The 16325-nt window shown below is 44.8% G+C and overlaps 1 protein-coding gene across 1 annotated transcript in view; it reads left to right on the top strand.

Annotated features, from left to right (window-relative positions):
- Positions 1 to 16325, top strand: part of Dus3 (Dihydrouridine synthase 3) — a 329322-nt gene that overhangs the window by 293992 nt on the left and 19005 nt on the right. The window contains exon 11 of the mRNA XM_080275728.1: positions 7105 to 7283. Coding sequence (XP_080131854.1) covers positions 7105 to 7283 — 179 coding nt within the window. The remainder of the gene's footprint in view (positions 1 to 7104; positions 7284 to 16325) is intronic.

Here is a 16325-nt window from a genome sequence, read left to right as displayed (position 1 = left end):
CATATACATGGATGGGGTATATGTGCAGGAGTAGGTGAGAATGAGAGGGCAATGGAAAGAATGTGTATAGTTGTGAGTAAAAGATGGAAGAAGGGCATAAGACAGTATGGATCAGTTGGGTCAAGGATTGTGTGGGTAAAGTTGAAAGTTGGAATACAAATGTGGGCGATTGTGTGTGTGTATGCGCCAACGCAAGATCGTGCTAGAAGAGTGAGAGAAGAGTTCTGGACAAATGTGGAAGTGTGCATGGAAAAGTTTGGAAGGAATGAGAGAGTGTTTTTGATTGGTGATATGAATGGTAAAGTTGGTAATGTGAAGGTGGATGGAATAGTTGGTGAGTGGGGTGTGCCTGCTGAGATAGATGAGAATGGGAGTGCGTTAGTGGACATTTGTGCTGGGAGGGGGTTGGTGATACCCAATACCCTCTTCAGGCATAAAATGATCCACAGGTATACATGGCGAGTGATGAGAAGGGTGGGTGGTGAACTGAATGAAAGGAAGGCAATGATTGATTATGTGTGTGTGGATGAAAGGATGCGAAGATGTGTAAAGGATGCAAGAGTGTATAGAGGTTGGGGGAGTGGACTTTCTGACCACTACTTGGTGGTGGCCAGAATTAGGGTGCAAGTGAGATGGAGGAATAGAAGAAGGGAAAGACGAGAGGAAGGAGTAGTTGCAAGGAGAGTGGAAAGGTTACAAGAGGATGAGAAAAAGGTAGAGTATAAGAGAGAAGTGGAGGAACGATTGGGCAAATATGAATTGGAGCAGATGGGAGACGTGGAAGGTGTGTGTAAGATATTTACAAAAGAAATATGTGCAGCATGTGATGTGGTGTGTGGAAGGAAGAGAAAGCGGAGGGGGGTGCAAGGAACAGCGTGGTGGACTGAAGAGGTGAAACAGGCTGTGGCACAAAAGAAGAAAGCATACAATGAATGAGTGAGAAATAGGGGCGTGGAAGAAGTTGAGAGGCGGAAGAGAGAGTTATATGTGGAAAGGAAGAGAGAGGTGAAAAGATTAGTAAGAGATTAAGAAGAGAGTGGATGAGGAATTGGGAAGGAATTTGAGTGTAAAGTGGAGGGACTGTAAGAAAATGTTCCGGAGAGAAGTGAAAAGAGTAAGACGTGAATAGAGTAAGACAGGGTGGAAGTGAAGTTAGCAGGGGAGTGAAAGATAAAAATGGTAGATTACTAGTGGAGAAGGGAGAAAAAGTTAGCAGATGGAGAGAACACTTTAAGGAATTGTTGAACGTAGAGGATGGAAGTAATGCGAGTATAAGTGGCTGGGGAATGGCTGGGAGAAGGAGGGAGGTGAGAAGACAGGAAGAAATCAGTAGGATAGAAGTTGTGGAAGCAATGAAGAAAGTTAAATCGGGGAAAGCCCCAGGAATTGATCGAGTGTGTGGTGAAATGCTGAAGCATGGGGGAGAGATAGTAGTAGAATGGATGTGGAAGATGTGCAGATTGGCCTGGGAGGAAGGTAGAGTCCAGGAGGATTGGAAGTCAGGTATAATTATTCCCTTGTACAAAGGAAAAGGGGAAAAAGAAGTGTGTGGTAATCATAGGGGCATTTGTCTTCTTAGTATAATAGGAAAAGTGTATGGTAGGATACTTATAGACAGAGTTAGAGAAAGAACAGAGAAATTAGTTGGAGAAGAACAGGGAGGCTTTAGGAAGGGAAGAGGTTGTGTAGATCAGATATTCATTCTTAGATCTTTAGTGGAAAAGTTTCTAGAGAAGGGAAAGAAGTTGTATGCGGCTTTCATGGATTTGGAGAAAGCATTTGACAGGGTGGATAGACAAGGATTGTGGAAAGTGTTAAGAATATATGGAGTAGATGGGAAGTTGTTGAATGCTGTGAAGAGTATGTACGATGGTGCGAAGGCTGCAGTGTGTGTGGATGGTGAACTAAGTGAATTTTTCTCTTTGAAAGTTGGTTTGAAACAGGGATGTGTCATGTCTCCATGGTTGTTCAATCTGTACATGGATGGGGTAAGAAAAGAGGTACAAGGTAGGGTAGTGGATGTTGGGGTGGCCCTGGTGAGAGAGGATAGTGTTTGGAAACTCCCTGTACTGTTGTTTGCAGATGATACCTTGTTGTTGAGTGAAGACGAAGGGGAGCTGCAAGGCTTGGTGGATGAGTTTGAGAGTGTGTGTAAGAAACGGAACCTAAAGGTGAATGTAGGGAAGAATAAAGTGATGGTCTTTGAGAGAGGTGAAGTTAGTGAATGTACAGCGAGGTTAGATGGTGAGGAATTGGAAAATGTGAGTACGTTTAAGTATTTGCGTAGTGTGATGAGTAAGGATGGAGGTTTGGAGGGTGAAGTGCTTGAAAGGGTACAGCAGGGAAGAAAGGTTGCTGGTTCCTTGAAAGCAGTGATAAGAAACAGGGAAGTGAGCATGGAAGTGAAAAGGTTACTACATGACAGTATTGTGATACCAACTCTAACATACGGAAGTGAAGCTTGGACATTGTTGGAAGGACACAAGTCAAGAGTGAGAGCAGTGGAAATGAGTTATTTAAGAGGAGCCTGTGGAGTCACATGGAGAGACAGGCTGACGAATGAGGATATAAAGGAGCGTTGTGGTGTGGATATGGATGTGATAGGAAGCGTTATGAGGAACACACTGAGGTGGTTTGGCCATGTGGAGAGGATGGAGGGTGAAAGACTGACGAAGAGAGTGTATGTGAGTGAGGTGGAGGGGGGAAGAGGGAGGGGGAGGCCGAGGATGAGATGGAGGGATGGGGTGGAGAGGTATATGAGAGAGGGGGGTGTGAGTTGGGAGCAGGGCAGTGAAATGGCGGGGGACAGGGCAACTTGGAGGCGATTTGTTTGTGGCCACCCCAAACGGGATTGAGGCGTCTGGCAATAGATAGATAGATAGACATATACACAGTCTGTAAACTCTAGATCAGCCCTCCTTATTCTGTCTTTTCCTCTGTCTACGGTCTCCAGTCTTTGAGTGCAACATGTCCAGGCATATTGAAATACAATGCACCCTCACACACTGAGAGTTTATGGGCGGCAGAGACCCTCGTGTTCTACGAACCCGCATTGTGTGAACCAAAGAACTTACGGGAAAAATGGTACATGGTGGACAGCCCTCCCAGGGCTTGGTCTTCGGGTCCCCTTCCAGCCTACTCTACCGCGCTAATATTTTGTCTAATAGTACTTCTGGTTGGACCAACAAATAGAACACCATGTGCCTTTATTAAATGACTTCTGGGCTTGTTAAGAAAGGAGGGGGATGGGTATCTGAGGCTCAGGGCATCTACTCTTGCCCCACGGGGTGGGGTGTCCCGTTGTCACTCACTGTCACAGTTGAGGTCTCTGGAGGTGCCATAAAGCCTTCAAAGTCGACAGCTGAGACCATAATGAACAGGTGGGCACTGCTATGATGCTAAAATGGACCACAGGATGCGAGGTACGTGTGTTCTCTTGGCAATATGGAGGAGAAATGTCTATTTACCCAGAAAGTCTGTAGATGGCATGCAGATAGCTGGCCAGCCGCCTGCCATTTTTAATCTGGCTCGTTGCCAGCCACCTGCCTTCGTGTGACTGACTCGCAGTGTCCAGTCCTACACTCGTAATAATGGCAAGACGTCCAATTTTGCCTTGGAATCATACAGCTGATTCGCATGTTGGGAAGTTCGATTTACAGATTTCGCATTCAATAAAAATAAGCATTTTCTGGGTTGGCCTCACATTGTAGGTGATTCGCACTGTGTGAGTTCACATTGTGTGGGGGTGCACTGTAAATGCATTGTAATAAATGGTTTCCTGGTGTACAGGAAACCGTTTGGCTTGTCACTTAGAGTAGAGTCACCCATAGCCAGAAGGAAGAGGAAAGAGTGAAGGAAAGAAAGACAGAAGAGGGAGTGTAAAGCCTACGGGTGACATTACACGCCCTCTTCTGTCTTTCTTTCCTTCACTCTTTCCTCTTCCTTCTGCCTATGGATGACTGTACACTGAGTTACAAGCCAAATGGTTTCCTGTACACCAGGAAACCATTTCCTATGCTGGGAGGTAACCATATAACCAAATTATGGCACCTGGTGGTTTAGTGGGTAAAGGTGCTCCAGTTGCATTGAGCCTGTGTAGGATTTTATCCAAGGGATGGCTGGGGTTTATTGCTCACATAATGCCACTCAGGGATGAGTGAGGCTGGTCACTCTCATCTTAAATGTCAGGACCAACTTGTCTAGCCCCGGGCTTCTAATGGGGCAGCATAGGATTGGATGCTGGATGTTATTTTGACTTCAGATGTTTGATTTTTCTCAGAAGTGAATCAGTATTTTACTGGTTTTCACATTTTGGTTCTTTCTGTCTACATAACATCAGCAGCAACTTAACGCATGGGGCAGCCAATGTATGTCCTCTTAAAAACTCCCGAAGCTGGGCAGTGACGTTATTTACATCCTGAAAGTAAAATATTCGCCAAATATCCATTTATTGCTCGATGTTCATGGGACTAGGTGTAAAATGCAGGCCTATTTTTTCCTATTCTTCCTGTGACTCACATGACTACTCACAAGAAGAAATACTGGGTGGCGAGGCAGTAATGCTTCCCCACCGTCCTCTCGACTTATAACATCTGTTCAGCATCTTCAGGAAGTGTATTTTACCGGAGCAGGTGGAAGGGTTATACTGATGCTCAACTCATGCTCTTCAAACATCATTGGGCAGTAAGTATAGATATATTTATTGTACTGTATATAAATTCTTTATTTTTCTAATGTATGCATACAGAGTATATTTATCCTTTTGCTGTATGTACTGTGTTAGTAACTCTGAAGTTCATGTTCTTTTCATTCTTGAAAGCACATGTTACTGTAGAGCAAATTTGTATGAACAGTTAGAGACTAAAATGAATGAAGTAGCATGCAAAATATCATCAGAAATAAAATAAAATACTAATCCCTCATTTATGCGGACCTGTTCATTATCCGGATACTGGGCCTTGGCTCTATTAAACCATTATCCAGAGTTACTTGCTATTATCTGGATGTAAAAGTCCTCAAGAACTTTGGCTGGCCAGCTGACATGTTCAAATATTCGGTATTATGGCCGCTGGGCTTGAGCCGTGAGCGGGAAATAGGCTGTAACCCACAACCACAGCTAAAATGTCCGTCCGCTCCCGTACTGAATGATCAAAGTCGTGCGCTGGTCCGATCACTCCCAACGAACCTCCAGCATCCGAGTAATACAACTGTAACCCACAAGTAGTGTCAAAACATCCATACGTATCCCCACCATATTGCAAAAGTCACTCGGCTACCAGGCCAAGTCTTTCCCAACTGCCACCACACATCGAACACAGACCACGAGCACATGCTTAATGACAGTGGCTATCTGCCTTTCTACCAAACGTCCAAAGTCGCCCGGTCACTGGGAGTTTTGTTTCCAAATGTCCACCACACGTCTAACAGACCACAAGCCATATGTAAATGTATGGTAAAAGCGTCCGTCCGCCTCGTAACAGAAGGGTGAAAATTCTGCCCACAGCCTCACTTCTCCCTCTTTCCTGTCCCTTCTCCATTCCCTCCTGGCTACCCCCTCACTCCCTCAATCCGTCCCCTCCTTTGCGCTGATAGCACTGATTCGTGAGTTTTTACCTTTTTTTTGCAATTTATTCGAATACTGTGGGCCATATCGAAATTCTGAAGTGACCACAAGAAAGCTCATGAAATTCTGCATCTAGACATATGCTTAACCCTTGGAAGGTGCAGGCAAAATTTTGCTCTGGGATGGTGGGAATTTATACGAAGGTAAGTTTTACTATTGAACACTATTTAGTCTCACTGCATTTCTTTACTTTTATTCATTAGTTTTCTGTGTTTTTATAAGCTTATCTTATAGTATAAGCACAAACAAAGATGCTGGTATACCATTTATACCAGTTTCCTGTGGGATATTTGGCTGTGGAATTTTTGTGTGGCCCAGGAGCAATTATCACTGGTGTCAGATAACTGATTTTCCAACCGTCATGTGGTTTTTTGTGGATGTCTGTTGTTTATGCATTGTTTCCTTGGTGTTTAGCATTAATATGGATAATCCTATGTGTATTTTGATGTTTAAATATGGCAGATTGACCTGAAAACAGTGCCAAAATTAGGAGGGGTACTGTACATACATTAGTGTATAGGTAGAGTGTTTTTTGGTTTTCATTGTTTTTTTTTTTCCATGTTTTTTTTGGTGTTTAGCATTACTTTGGATATTCATATGTGTATTTTGATGTCTGAATATGCCTGAATGGCTGGAAAACACTGCCAAAGTAAGCAGAGGTACTGTGCAAATAGGTTAAGTATAGGATGGAGGTTGGGTATAGGTAAGGTTTGGGTATAGTAGAGAGGATTTTGTTCATTACCCGGACATTGCCACTATCCAGATATGCCTTTGGCTCTACAACGGATAATTGAGGGATTACTGTATGAGTATAAATATTTACAAGGCGGCACGCTGATGGAGCATGTCTGGTCTTCTTTACACAGTTTTTACAAAATTAGTAATAGTGATGTTGGTTGTTTACTCATTGTTTTGTACATATATTGTTGTAGAAGAAACACTTGCGAACAAAGTCAGACTAAAATTAATAAAATAGCACAAAAAATAACGTTGAAAATAAAGAGTATAAACATTTACGCAAACAACCTACAATTTTTAACATGTCATTGTACATTCTTATATAGTATTAGTGATGCTGGTATTCTGTTCAACCATATATGCATATATCATTATAGAAAAATGCATTGTGAACAATTTGATACTAAAATGAATAATGTTGCATGAATAATAAGGTCAAAAACATGAAATGAGTGTAAACATTTGCGAATAACTACGTGCTGCCTGGCAACCCCTGGCTGAGCTTGGGGTGTAGTGGGGCGCTCACGTGGGGCTGGCCAGTGTTAATATCATTAATTACGGAGAGGATATCAGTAAATTGGGACAGAGGTGTGTTCCAAAATATTGCAAGTTTTTCCATCCACCTGGTAATATAATTGAGGGAACTGGCAAATCAGCTTGGCACCAGTGAATCTTTAATTCTGTTAGATTTACAGCACTTTTAGTAACAAAAGAGGAGAATATAATGCAGACTTCTGTATCAGGGCATAGAGAAAACACGACGGTTCCTGCTTGAATGGCTGTCTTTTCTGCATCGCTACATACCAGTAGGTTTGCTGGAGTCTACTCAGAGGCTCAATCAGAGGCCTCCAGCCTACCAGGGGAGAGACCACCTTGAGACTCTCATGGCTTCACGAGCTTCATCTGATTGGATCAAAATCAGGTAAACTGCAACTGAAAGAGGTCTTTATATTACTGAAAATGCATTAGTATTACAGTCAGCACAATGGAAGTCTGGACCCTCTAATTCGCACCATATATTTGGTAGGGTCCAAGAAATATTGTAGGAAAATTCCTGTAGTTGGTGGATTTTTTTCTGGTGGTTTCTAGCGACTTTACAGGCTTACCACCACATGCTGTGAGTTTACAAGCTCAGTGCCTGCCTGACTTTGGATGGGAAAGCACGTCAGATTTTCTTGTCCTGCCTGGCCTTTGTTAATTTCAAAGCTTTCGTTTTCACACTCTCCTCTGCCTTAGTGAATCATTGGAGATGGGTCCCAAGCCACTAACTGATGTAGAAAAAGCCCGAATTTTAACTATGAGAGAGGAAAATGTAAAAATTAAAGATATTTGTATTTGAACTGGGTGAGGAAAATCAACCGTTATGTCACTCCTTGCTGCTGCCCGCCACCTGCTAAAAAACACAATTCCCCAACATAAAGACAGGCTAGGACCTAAAAGGAAGACATCACCAACTACAGACAGGTTACTGAGGCAAGCTGTGATAAAAGACCCACGTTTGACTGCTAGACAACTGAAAGATATGTATCCACAATTGCTGAAAGATGTGTCTGAAAGAACCATACAGCATCGACTTCATACAGACTTCAAGATCCCCAGCCGTACTGCTGCACTGAAGCCTCTTCTTAATTTTTACATTTTTCTCTCTCATAGTTAAAATTCAGGCTTTTTCTACATCAGTTAGTGTCTTGGGACCCATCTCCAATGATTCACTAAGGCAGAGGAGTGTGTGAAAACGAGAGCTTTGAAATTAACAAAGGCCAGGCAGGACAAGAAAATCTGACGTGCTTTCCCATCCAGTCTGGATGGCACTGAGCTCATAAACTCACAGCACGTGGTGGTAAGCCTGTACAGTCGCTAGAAACCACCAAAAAAAAAATCCACCAACTACAGGAATTTTCCTACAATATTTCTTGGACCCTACCAAATATATGGTACGAGTTAGAGGGTCCAGACTTCATTGCGCTGACTGTATGTCCTAAAGTAGGTTAACCCCCTTACTATGATGATATGCTTTTATTCATTCTAGCTGCTGCAAGACTTGTCCAGAGCCTTCTGGTGGTGAAGGGATTATTTAAGATAAGATCCACCTCTAGTTTTGCAGTATCTCTTGTAACGTACTGAAAGTCTTCTGAAGCTAGCAGGTATGAAATTAATATAATGCCCATGGAGTGAAGGAGTTAAGAGTAGATCTGAAGATAGTGCTTGTGAAGGCTGATGTGCAGAAAAGTCTTAATCTCTGTTACCTTACTTTACAGCCGCTGTCATAACAGATCTAAATTTGCCACCCAGAACTTGAAATCCCAGCTGTAGGGAGTAGGCTGTAGCACCAGGTGATCAGCGTGGTACTCCTGAGGAGGACGGGAATGCTGGTGATCGGAAGAGCTGAAGCTCCTGTTTCACTAGCCATCAGTATACAGTAATTCCTCTGTTATCTGGATGACCATTACCTGGACCATTCATTAGCCGGACGTTGTGATCGAGCCGTTTGAAACCATTATTCCTACATTTTTCCATAATATCAGGACATAATGCATCTGGGCTGAAATTATGGTCACACGAAAACTTCCCCCTGGATGGGTGGGAAACTGCCCGGTGGCATCGCCTCGTCCGATGGGTAGTTTACCTAATGTCGAAAGAGACCCCCCCCTCACTCAGTCTGATTTCCCGTGCAGTGACTGTGTTATAAACTGCTCCTCCTGGACAGTTGCTATGGCAGTGCACGTGTGGCTTTTGTGGTGGTTCCCTACCTGCTTCAGGCCTTGCTATTCCTTGCATGCCTCTTCCTAGGGTGTGTGATGATGGTCCCCCCACCAGGCAAAAGGAAGAGGGCAGTGCTGACTTTGGAGAAGAAGCGTGAGATCCTGAGTAAGACTGATGCAGGATGGTCCACTTCCCGCATCTTAAAGGAGTACTGCCTGGCCTGCTTAACCCTACATGACATCAGGAAAACCTGTGACAATCTCACCCAGTAAGTGGCAGACTTAAATGAGAACAGATGCAATACTGAATGGAAGGCTATGAGCTTGCCCTGGCATGCTGAAGTCAACCGTTTGACATCGATCTGGTATCACCAACAACAGGCTGCAGGTGTGCAAGTGCGAGGCACTGAGTTGAAGGCCGCTGCCAAGAAGTTCGTCCACCTTCACATCTTCCCAGACTTCAAGGCATCCAGAGGGTGGCTGTTTAGGTTCAAGCTTTGACATGCCCTTACAAGTTGTAAGACCCATGGCGAAGCTCTGGATGCTAATGAGGAGGGATTGGTGAAATTTCGCCAGAATTTATTAGGCTTGATTTAGGAGGACCTCGCTCTCAGTCAAGTCTATAATGCTGACGAAACTGGCCTCTTTTACCTCTCAGTGCCCACAGACACCCTGGTAGATGAGAAGGAGAAGTGTGTGCCTGGCCTCAAGTTGTCCAAGCAACAGGTAACTGCTTGGTGCTGTGCCAGTGCTAATGAGACACACCGGCAGAAGCCTGTTATTATTGGTCAGGGAAAAGAGCCCCATTGCCTTCATGGGCATGGGCAAATGGATGTCCTTCCTGTTATGTGGTACCATTCTGTGAAGGCCTGGCCTACCTCAAAGATCTTCACAGATTGGTTCCACAGGCATTTTGCCGAGGAGTTCATCCGTTATCAAACGGAGCAGCTTGGAATACCTCGTGACCAGGTAAAGGCTCTTCTTCTCCTGGACAATGCCCCCTCGCATCCCCTCGAGAAGGAATTGGTTGCAAATGACTGTCACATTAGGTGCATGTTTTTGTCACCTAATACAACTGCTCTGATTCAACCAATGGACCAGGGTGTTATCGTGGCCACGAAGAGGCTGTACCGACGGAGGGTCCTGAACGTGGTATTGGTTGTTCTCAAGGACAAGGAAGAGCAGAGTAAGGGGATGGACACGCGAGGGTAGAAGACACTGGAAAACCGGCAGTGTTACAACCTCAAGTCTGCTGTGTACAACTGGGGAGTGCATGGAAGGAAGTCTGTGAAAACCCTTGAAAGTGTTTGGTCTCGTCTCCTTCAGGGATACGAGAGCAGACATAACTTTCTGGGTTTTCAGGTGGACGACTTCCACACTCGCCTTCATAATGCAGGCAAGGCTGTGGATGTTGGTGTTGTGCGGGAGTGGTTAGACGACGATGGGAGTGATCCCAGCTTTCAGGGTATGTCTGACATTGAGATCACCATTTCTGTTGCTGCTGCCCGGCCAGATGAGAGTGACGAGGATGATGCGGACGACTTGGAGAACTGCAGTACAGTACACTCAGCCATCCCCGACCAGAGCACACCTCGAGCTGGTGCTTGAGTATGCCAAGCACCCGGATTGTGACAGAGATGGTGCCTCTTCGCTTTTGTGGAGGATCAGCGTTCTCTGCGGCAGTGTCATCTATTGCCAGTCGAAGATCGATTCTTCTTTCAGGCCTCTGATCCAGGCCCAGTCCACCTCTTCTCTGCCATCACAGCATCAAACTACGCCTTCAACAACGGAACCTCAACCTAGCACGTCGTCTGCCATTGTGTCTCCCCTGGACATGAGTTTGTGGCAGTCTTCAGAGTCACCTGAAGTAGGCAGTCCATCACCATGTTCCACAGCTGCTCCCCTGGCCTGACTGCCAGAGATCCTTCTTGACTCTGACTCCAACTAAGCTCTTCAGACAGTGCCACTAGACTACATGGGATGTACTGTGCAGTGCAACAGCTTTGCCAGCTGCACTGCAACAGTCAGAATCAAGGAGCTAGCAGGCTATTCAGCATGACGCGCAGCGAGGAATTGTGAGTGTTTACATTGATTTTATTCTAGCTTACTGTACTGTATCATAATTTTATTCTATTTTACCATGAATTTATTCCTTTTTACCATTATGGTTTGTTAGCCTCCTGCATTTTTCTCATGTAGCTGGTTTTCCCATCGTTTTTCTCATGTCACTGCAGGGTATGGCCCTGCAGTGGTGACTGCTTGTCTGTGGTTGGTGGGTCTGCTTGACCATGGTAATTGCTTGGCTGGGGGTTCTGGGAGTGCTTGACCAGATAGTGCTAAATAACAGGACAAGTGTTGTACAGGACAAGTGTTGTACAGTACAATGTGCTGTAATGGCCTTTTACACTGGCTTTCAAAGTTAGGTTATATACGAATGAGGGCCGAGGGTGAAGTCCATTAGTGTATTCATTCAGAGCCATTATCCAGACATGCCTTTGGCTCTGTTACGTCAGATAATCGAGGGGTTACTGTATCTTGACCATCTCCCTTTGCTGACCTTTTCAGTATGAGATTAACATGAAGAGTAGGCCAGTATGCTGTCCCAGGCACTTTTCTTTATTTCATGCACTACCCTGCATGTGCTTTACATACCATGCAACATATCCCACTATGTCACAGGGGTTGATCCTAGCAAGAGCATGTGGCCAGAAAACTTTACCTCTGTTACTTAATGGTGGACCTGGGGAGAGGTGTAACCCAGGCATCGCCAACTTTGTTTTTGGGACTGGGATGGGATGGGGCTCGGATCTGTGCCAGAGCGTACAGGGCATTCCAGTTCCCAGGCTGCCACTTCTGCCCAATAAAGAGGGGCCTGAACCTGGGAGCAGCACCCCAGGAGGTTACCCTGTCAGTGGGTGCATGATGGGGGGACAGTTACAGTGCTATGGCGCACTTGGAGGTCATCCCTGCAGCTGTCCTGGCAGGGTGCCCCTAGGCCACCACTGTCACAGCCACTGGCCATGGCTGGTGGGCTATGGGTCCCAGGAATCATGCCTAGACTTGGGACTGTGCAGGTGGGCAGGGTCTGTTGTCTGTCTCTCCCTTTATTTTATTTTATTTTGACATGACAGAAAGTGAGAAAAAGCAGAGCAAGCCTGAGAAAACCAATTGTCCAAGGGATGGGATGTGGGTAGTCTGAAGGGTAGAGTGGGGGAAGTAGTTGAGACTATGAGTAGGAGGTGGTGGATATTGGCTTTGTCCAGGAAGTCAGGTAGGGGGGGGGGGGATCAGCCAGAATGATTTCTGGGTGGGATTGTAGGTATAAGTTATTTTGACAAGGAAGTGCAGATGGATACGGTGGTGTGGGTTTGCTGGTTAAGGAGAAATGGGTGGAATATGTCATGAATGTAATGAGGGTGAATGAATGGATTATAGCAGTGAAAATTTTGTTTCGTAGGCTTACAGTTTCATTTATGTTGGTGTATACTGCCTCAATGTAGTGCTGCTCTCGGGTGTCTACCCTGTCCTCTCCTCCATCCTTCTTTCCTTCAATCCTCTTTTATCTTTCTTTCCTTCATTCTTTCCTCGTCCTTCTGCCTACGGGTGACTTTACACTCCCTCTTCTGTCTTTCATTCCTTCCTCCTCCTTCTGCCTATGGGTGACTCTACACTGAGTGACAAGCCAAATGGTTTCCTGTACACCAGGAACCCATTTACTACGCTGGGTGGTAACCATATAACCAAATTTTGGCGCCTGGTGGTTTAGTGGGTAATTATTGTGCTCCAATCAGATTGAGCCGGTGAAGGTTTATATCCAAGGGGTGGTTGGGGTTTATTGCTCACATAATGCCACTCAGGGATGAGTGAGGTTGGTCACTCTCATCTTAAATGTCAGGACCAACTGCCTAGCCCCTGGCTTCTATGCTCCTCATGGGGCAACGTAGGAATGGATGATGGATGGATGGATGGTGTATGCTCCACAGGCTGGCTTAGACAATGTAGAAAATAAATTCTGGGACGACTTAATACGTGTAGTAAGTGGGATGAGATTGTAGTAGGTCTCAGCAGGACATTATCGAAGAATATATTTACAGAATTCCCAAGTTCCCCAAATGAATTCCATGGTGTAACTTTTCATTTAATTCTTTTACTGTCAGACAGAAAGTTTAGGAGATACCATTTGTACTGAGGGGATTAATTAAATCTTAATAACTCCAACAGCTGGGTAAGCTTCTCCTACATTGAATGTAGCCTCAGAAAGTAGCAGGATTAAAATGAAAATAGTTAAAGGTTATTTATATTTATTTATTTTTTTTTTTTTTTTAATTACAGGTGAAACCATAGTGCCACAGTTGTTTCCCTTTGACCTGTCAAAATTCCTTTGTGTCAGTCTTGAAATCTGGTCTCATCATTATTGCCTCAGGTATGGTTGAGTCTGATGTTGAAATTCCAGAAGGTGAGGCAGTGTTAGAGTTTATGGTTGTTTTCTGTCTACTGTATCTATTTATCTGTAAACCTAGGCTGCTTCCCCCAGGGAAAGAGAGGTAGCCGAGACAGGATGACACACTCTCAATTTACTCATCCACACAAACAGATTCATTCGCATCTTAGCCCCAAGGGAAGAAGGGACATATCCTCACCGCACCACACCGGAGCGCAGTGGAATCAGTGACATCTGCAGCAGGGCCCGACAGCAGAACTGGTTTACCCCTGCCACATCATAATGTACCCATCCCCTTACCCACACCTGACCTGATCAGCTGATCAGGCCAAATTCGGGAGAATATCCCCTCAGGGCTGCATCATCATTTATTTATTCACAGTTGCTCTCTATTCATTTCTGTCACACAGAGCCACTCTTCCTTGCTCAACAGACATCCCTCTTGCATTCAACGCCATCTCCACACTGTCCATCCATCGTATTTGTGGTTTTCCTCTCAGCTTTACACTTCTCTAATTATCTTTTTCACCAGTCGCTCATTATCCATTCTCTCCATATGCCCAAACCATCGCAACACCCTCTGCTCAACTCGATCAGCCATCTCCCACACAACTCCAGTTCTCCTTCGCACTTCATCATGTCTCACTCGAGCCATACGCATCACTCCACACATACTCCTTAGACACCTCATCTCCATTACATTCAAACTTTTCCTCTCTGCTACACCCATATTCCATGTTTCAGCCCCATATAATACAGTCGGTACCACGACACCCTCATACAGCCGTCTCTTTACATCCATTCTAAGCGAACGACATCTAAACACCTTTTTCATTCCTCCCAGCACCTTTCCTACTTCATTCATTCTAAACTTCACTTCTGCATCTATTCTTCCATCTACAGCAACAGGCAACCCTAAATACTTAAAACACTCCACCTCCTCAAGCAACTCACCATTCAAAACTGTATTCATCCTCCTGTCATCTACCAACCTCGTACACTTCATCACTTTACTCTTATTCTCATTTACTTTCAATTTCCTCCTTTCACACACCCTTCCAAACTCCTCTACCAACTGTCTCAATCTCTCTTCTGAATCAGCTACCAGTGCAGTATCATCCACAAACAGCAGCTGCTTCAGATTCCACTCTCTACCATCAACATTCACCAGACTCAGACCTCCACCTAACACTCTTGAATTCACCTCCCTTACAACACCATCCATATAAATATTAAACAACCAAGGTGACATCACACATCGCTGCTGCAGCTCCACTCGCACAGGAAATTAATCACTCAGTATTTACCACTCTTACACATGCTCTACTATTTACATAAAAACTTATCACTCCATTTAGCAGCCTACAATCAAGTCCATACAATCTTAAAACAGTCCACAAAGCCTCCCTATCAGTTCTGTCATATCTGTCTATCTATCTATAGCCCGATGCCCTAATCCCACAAAGGGTGGCTGCAGACAAAACGCCTCCAAGTCGTTCTGTCACTCACCATTTGACTACCCTCCCCCCAACTCACCCCCCCCCCGTCCCTCATATACCTCTCAACTCCAACCCTCCACCTCTCCCTCTCCCTCCCTCCACCTCACCTACATACACCCTCTTAGTCAGTCTTTCATTCTCCATTCTCTTCACATGTCCAAACCACCTCAGTGTATTTCTCCTAATCTTCTCAACCACATCCACATCCACCCCACGCGTTCCTTCAATTCTTCATTCATCAACCTGTCCCTCCACGTCACTCCACATGCTCCTGTCAAGTAACTCATTTCCACTGCTCTCACTCTCAACTTTTTCCCATCTTGCAAGGTCCATGCCTCGCTTCCATACGTCAGGGTAGGGATCACAATACTGTCATGCAGTGACTTCTTCACTTCCATACTCACCTCCCTATTTCTCAGCACTGCTTTCAGTGTACCAACAACCTTCCTTCCCTGCTGTACCCTTTCACACACTTCATCCCCCAAAGTTCCATCCTTACTCATCACACTACCCAAGTACTTGAAAGCACTCACATTCTCCATATCCTCACCATCCAACCTCACTACACACTCTGTGACTTCATTCCTCTCAAACACCATAACTTTACTTTTGTTTACATTAACTTTCAGATTCCTCCTCCTACACACTGTCCCAAATTCATTCACCAAACCTTGCAACTCCCATTCATCTTCACTCAACAATACTGTATCATCAGCAAACAGCAACACCGGAAGCTTCCAAATCTCACCCTCATTCATTACAGCCACCCCCACATCCACTGCCCTACCCTGCACCTCCTTTACAACCCCATCCATGTATATATTAAACAGCCATGGAGACATCACACAACCCTATTTCAGTCCCACATTGAGATCAAAGAACTCACTCAGCTCACCATCCACTCGCACCGAAGCCTTAGCTCCCTCGTACATACTCTTCACAGCACTCAACAATTTCCCCTCCACTCCATATATTCTTAATACCTTCCACATACCTTGCCTATCTATTCTGTCATAAGCTTTCTCCAAGTCCATGAAGGCAGCATACACTTTCCTTCCCTTCTCTAGATACTTCTCCAATAAACATCTTAGAACAGATATCTGATCTACACACCCTTTTCCCTTCCTAAATCCCCCTTGTTCTTCTCCAACTAGCTCCTCTGTCATATGCCTAACCCTATCAATGAGTATTCTACCATATATTTTACCAGTCACACTAAGAAGGCAAATACCCCTATGGTTACCACATACTTCTCTCTCCCCTTTTCCTTTGTATAAAGGAACAATTATACCTGATTTCCAGTCCTCTGGAACCCTTCCCTC

The sequence above is a fragment of the Coenobita brevimanus genome, chromosome 62 (assembly GCF_032717465.1).
Source record: "Coenobita brevimanus isolate Jiangsu-jjx chromosome 62, ASM3271746v2, whole genome shotgun sequence".
Classification (NCBI taxonomy): domain Eukaryota; kingdom Metazoa; phylum Arthropoda; class Malacostraca; order Decapoda; family Coenobitidae; genus Coenobita; species Coenobita brevimanus.
This window is presented reverse-complemented; position numbering and strand designations above follow the sequence as displayed.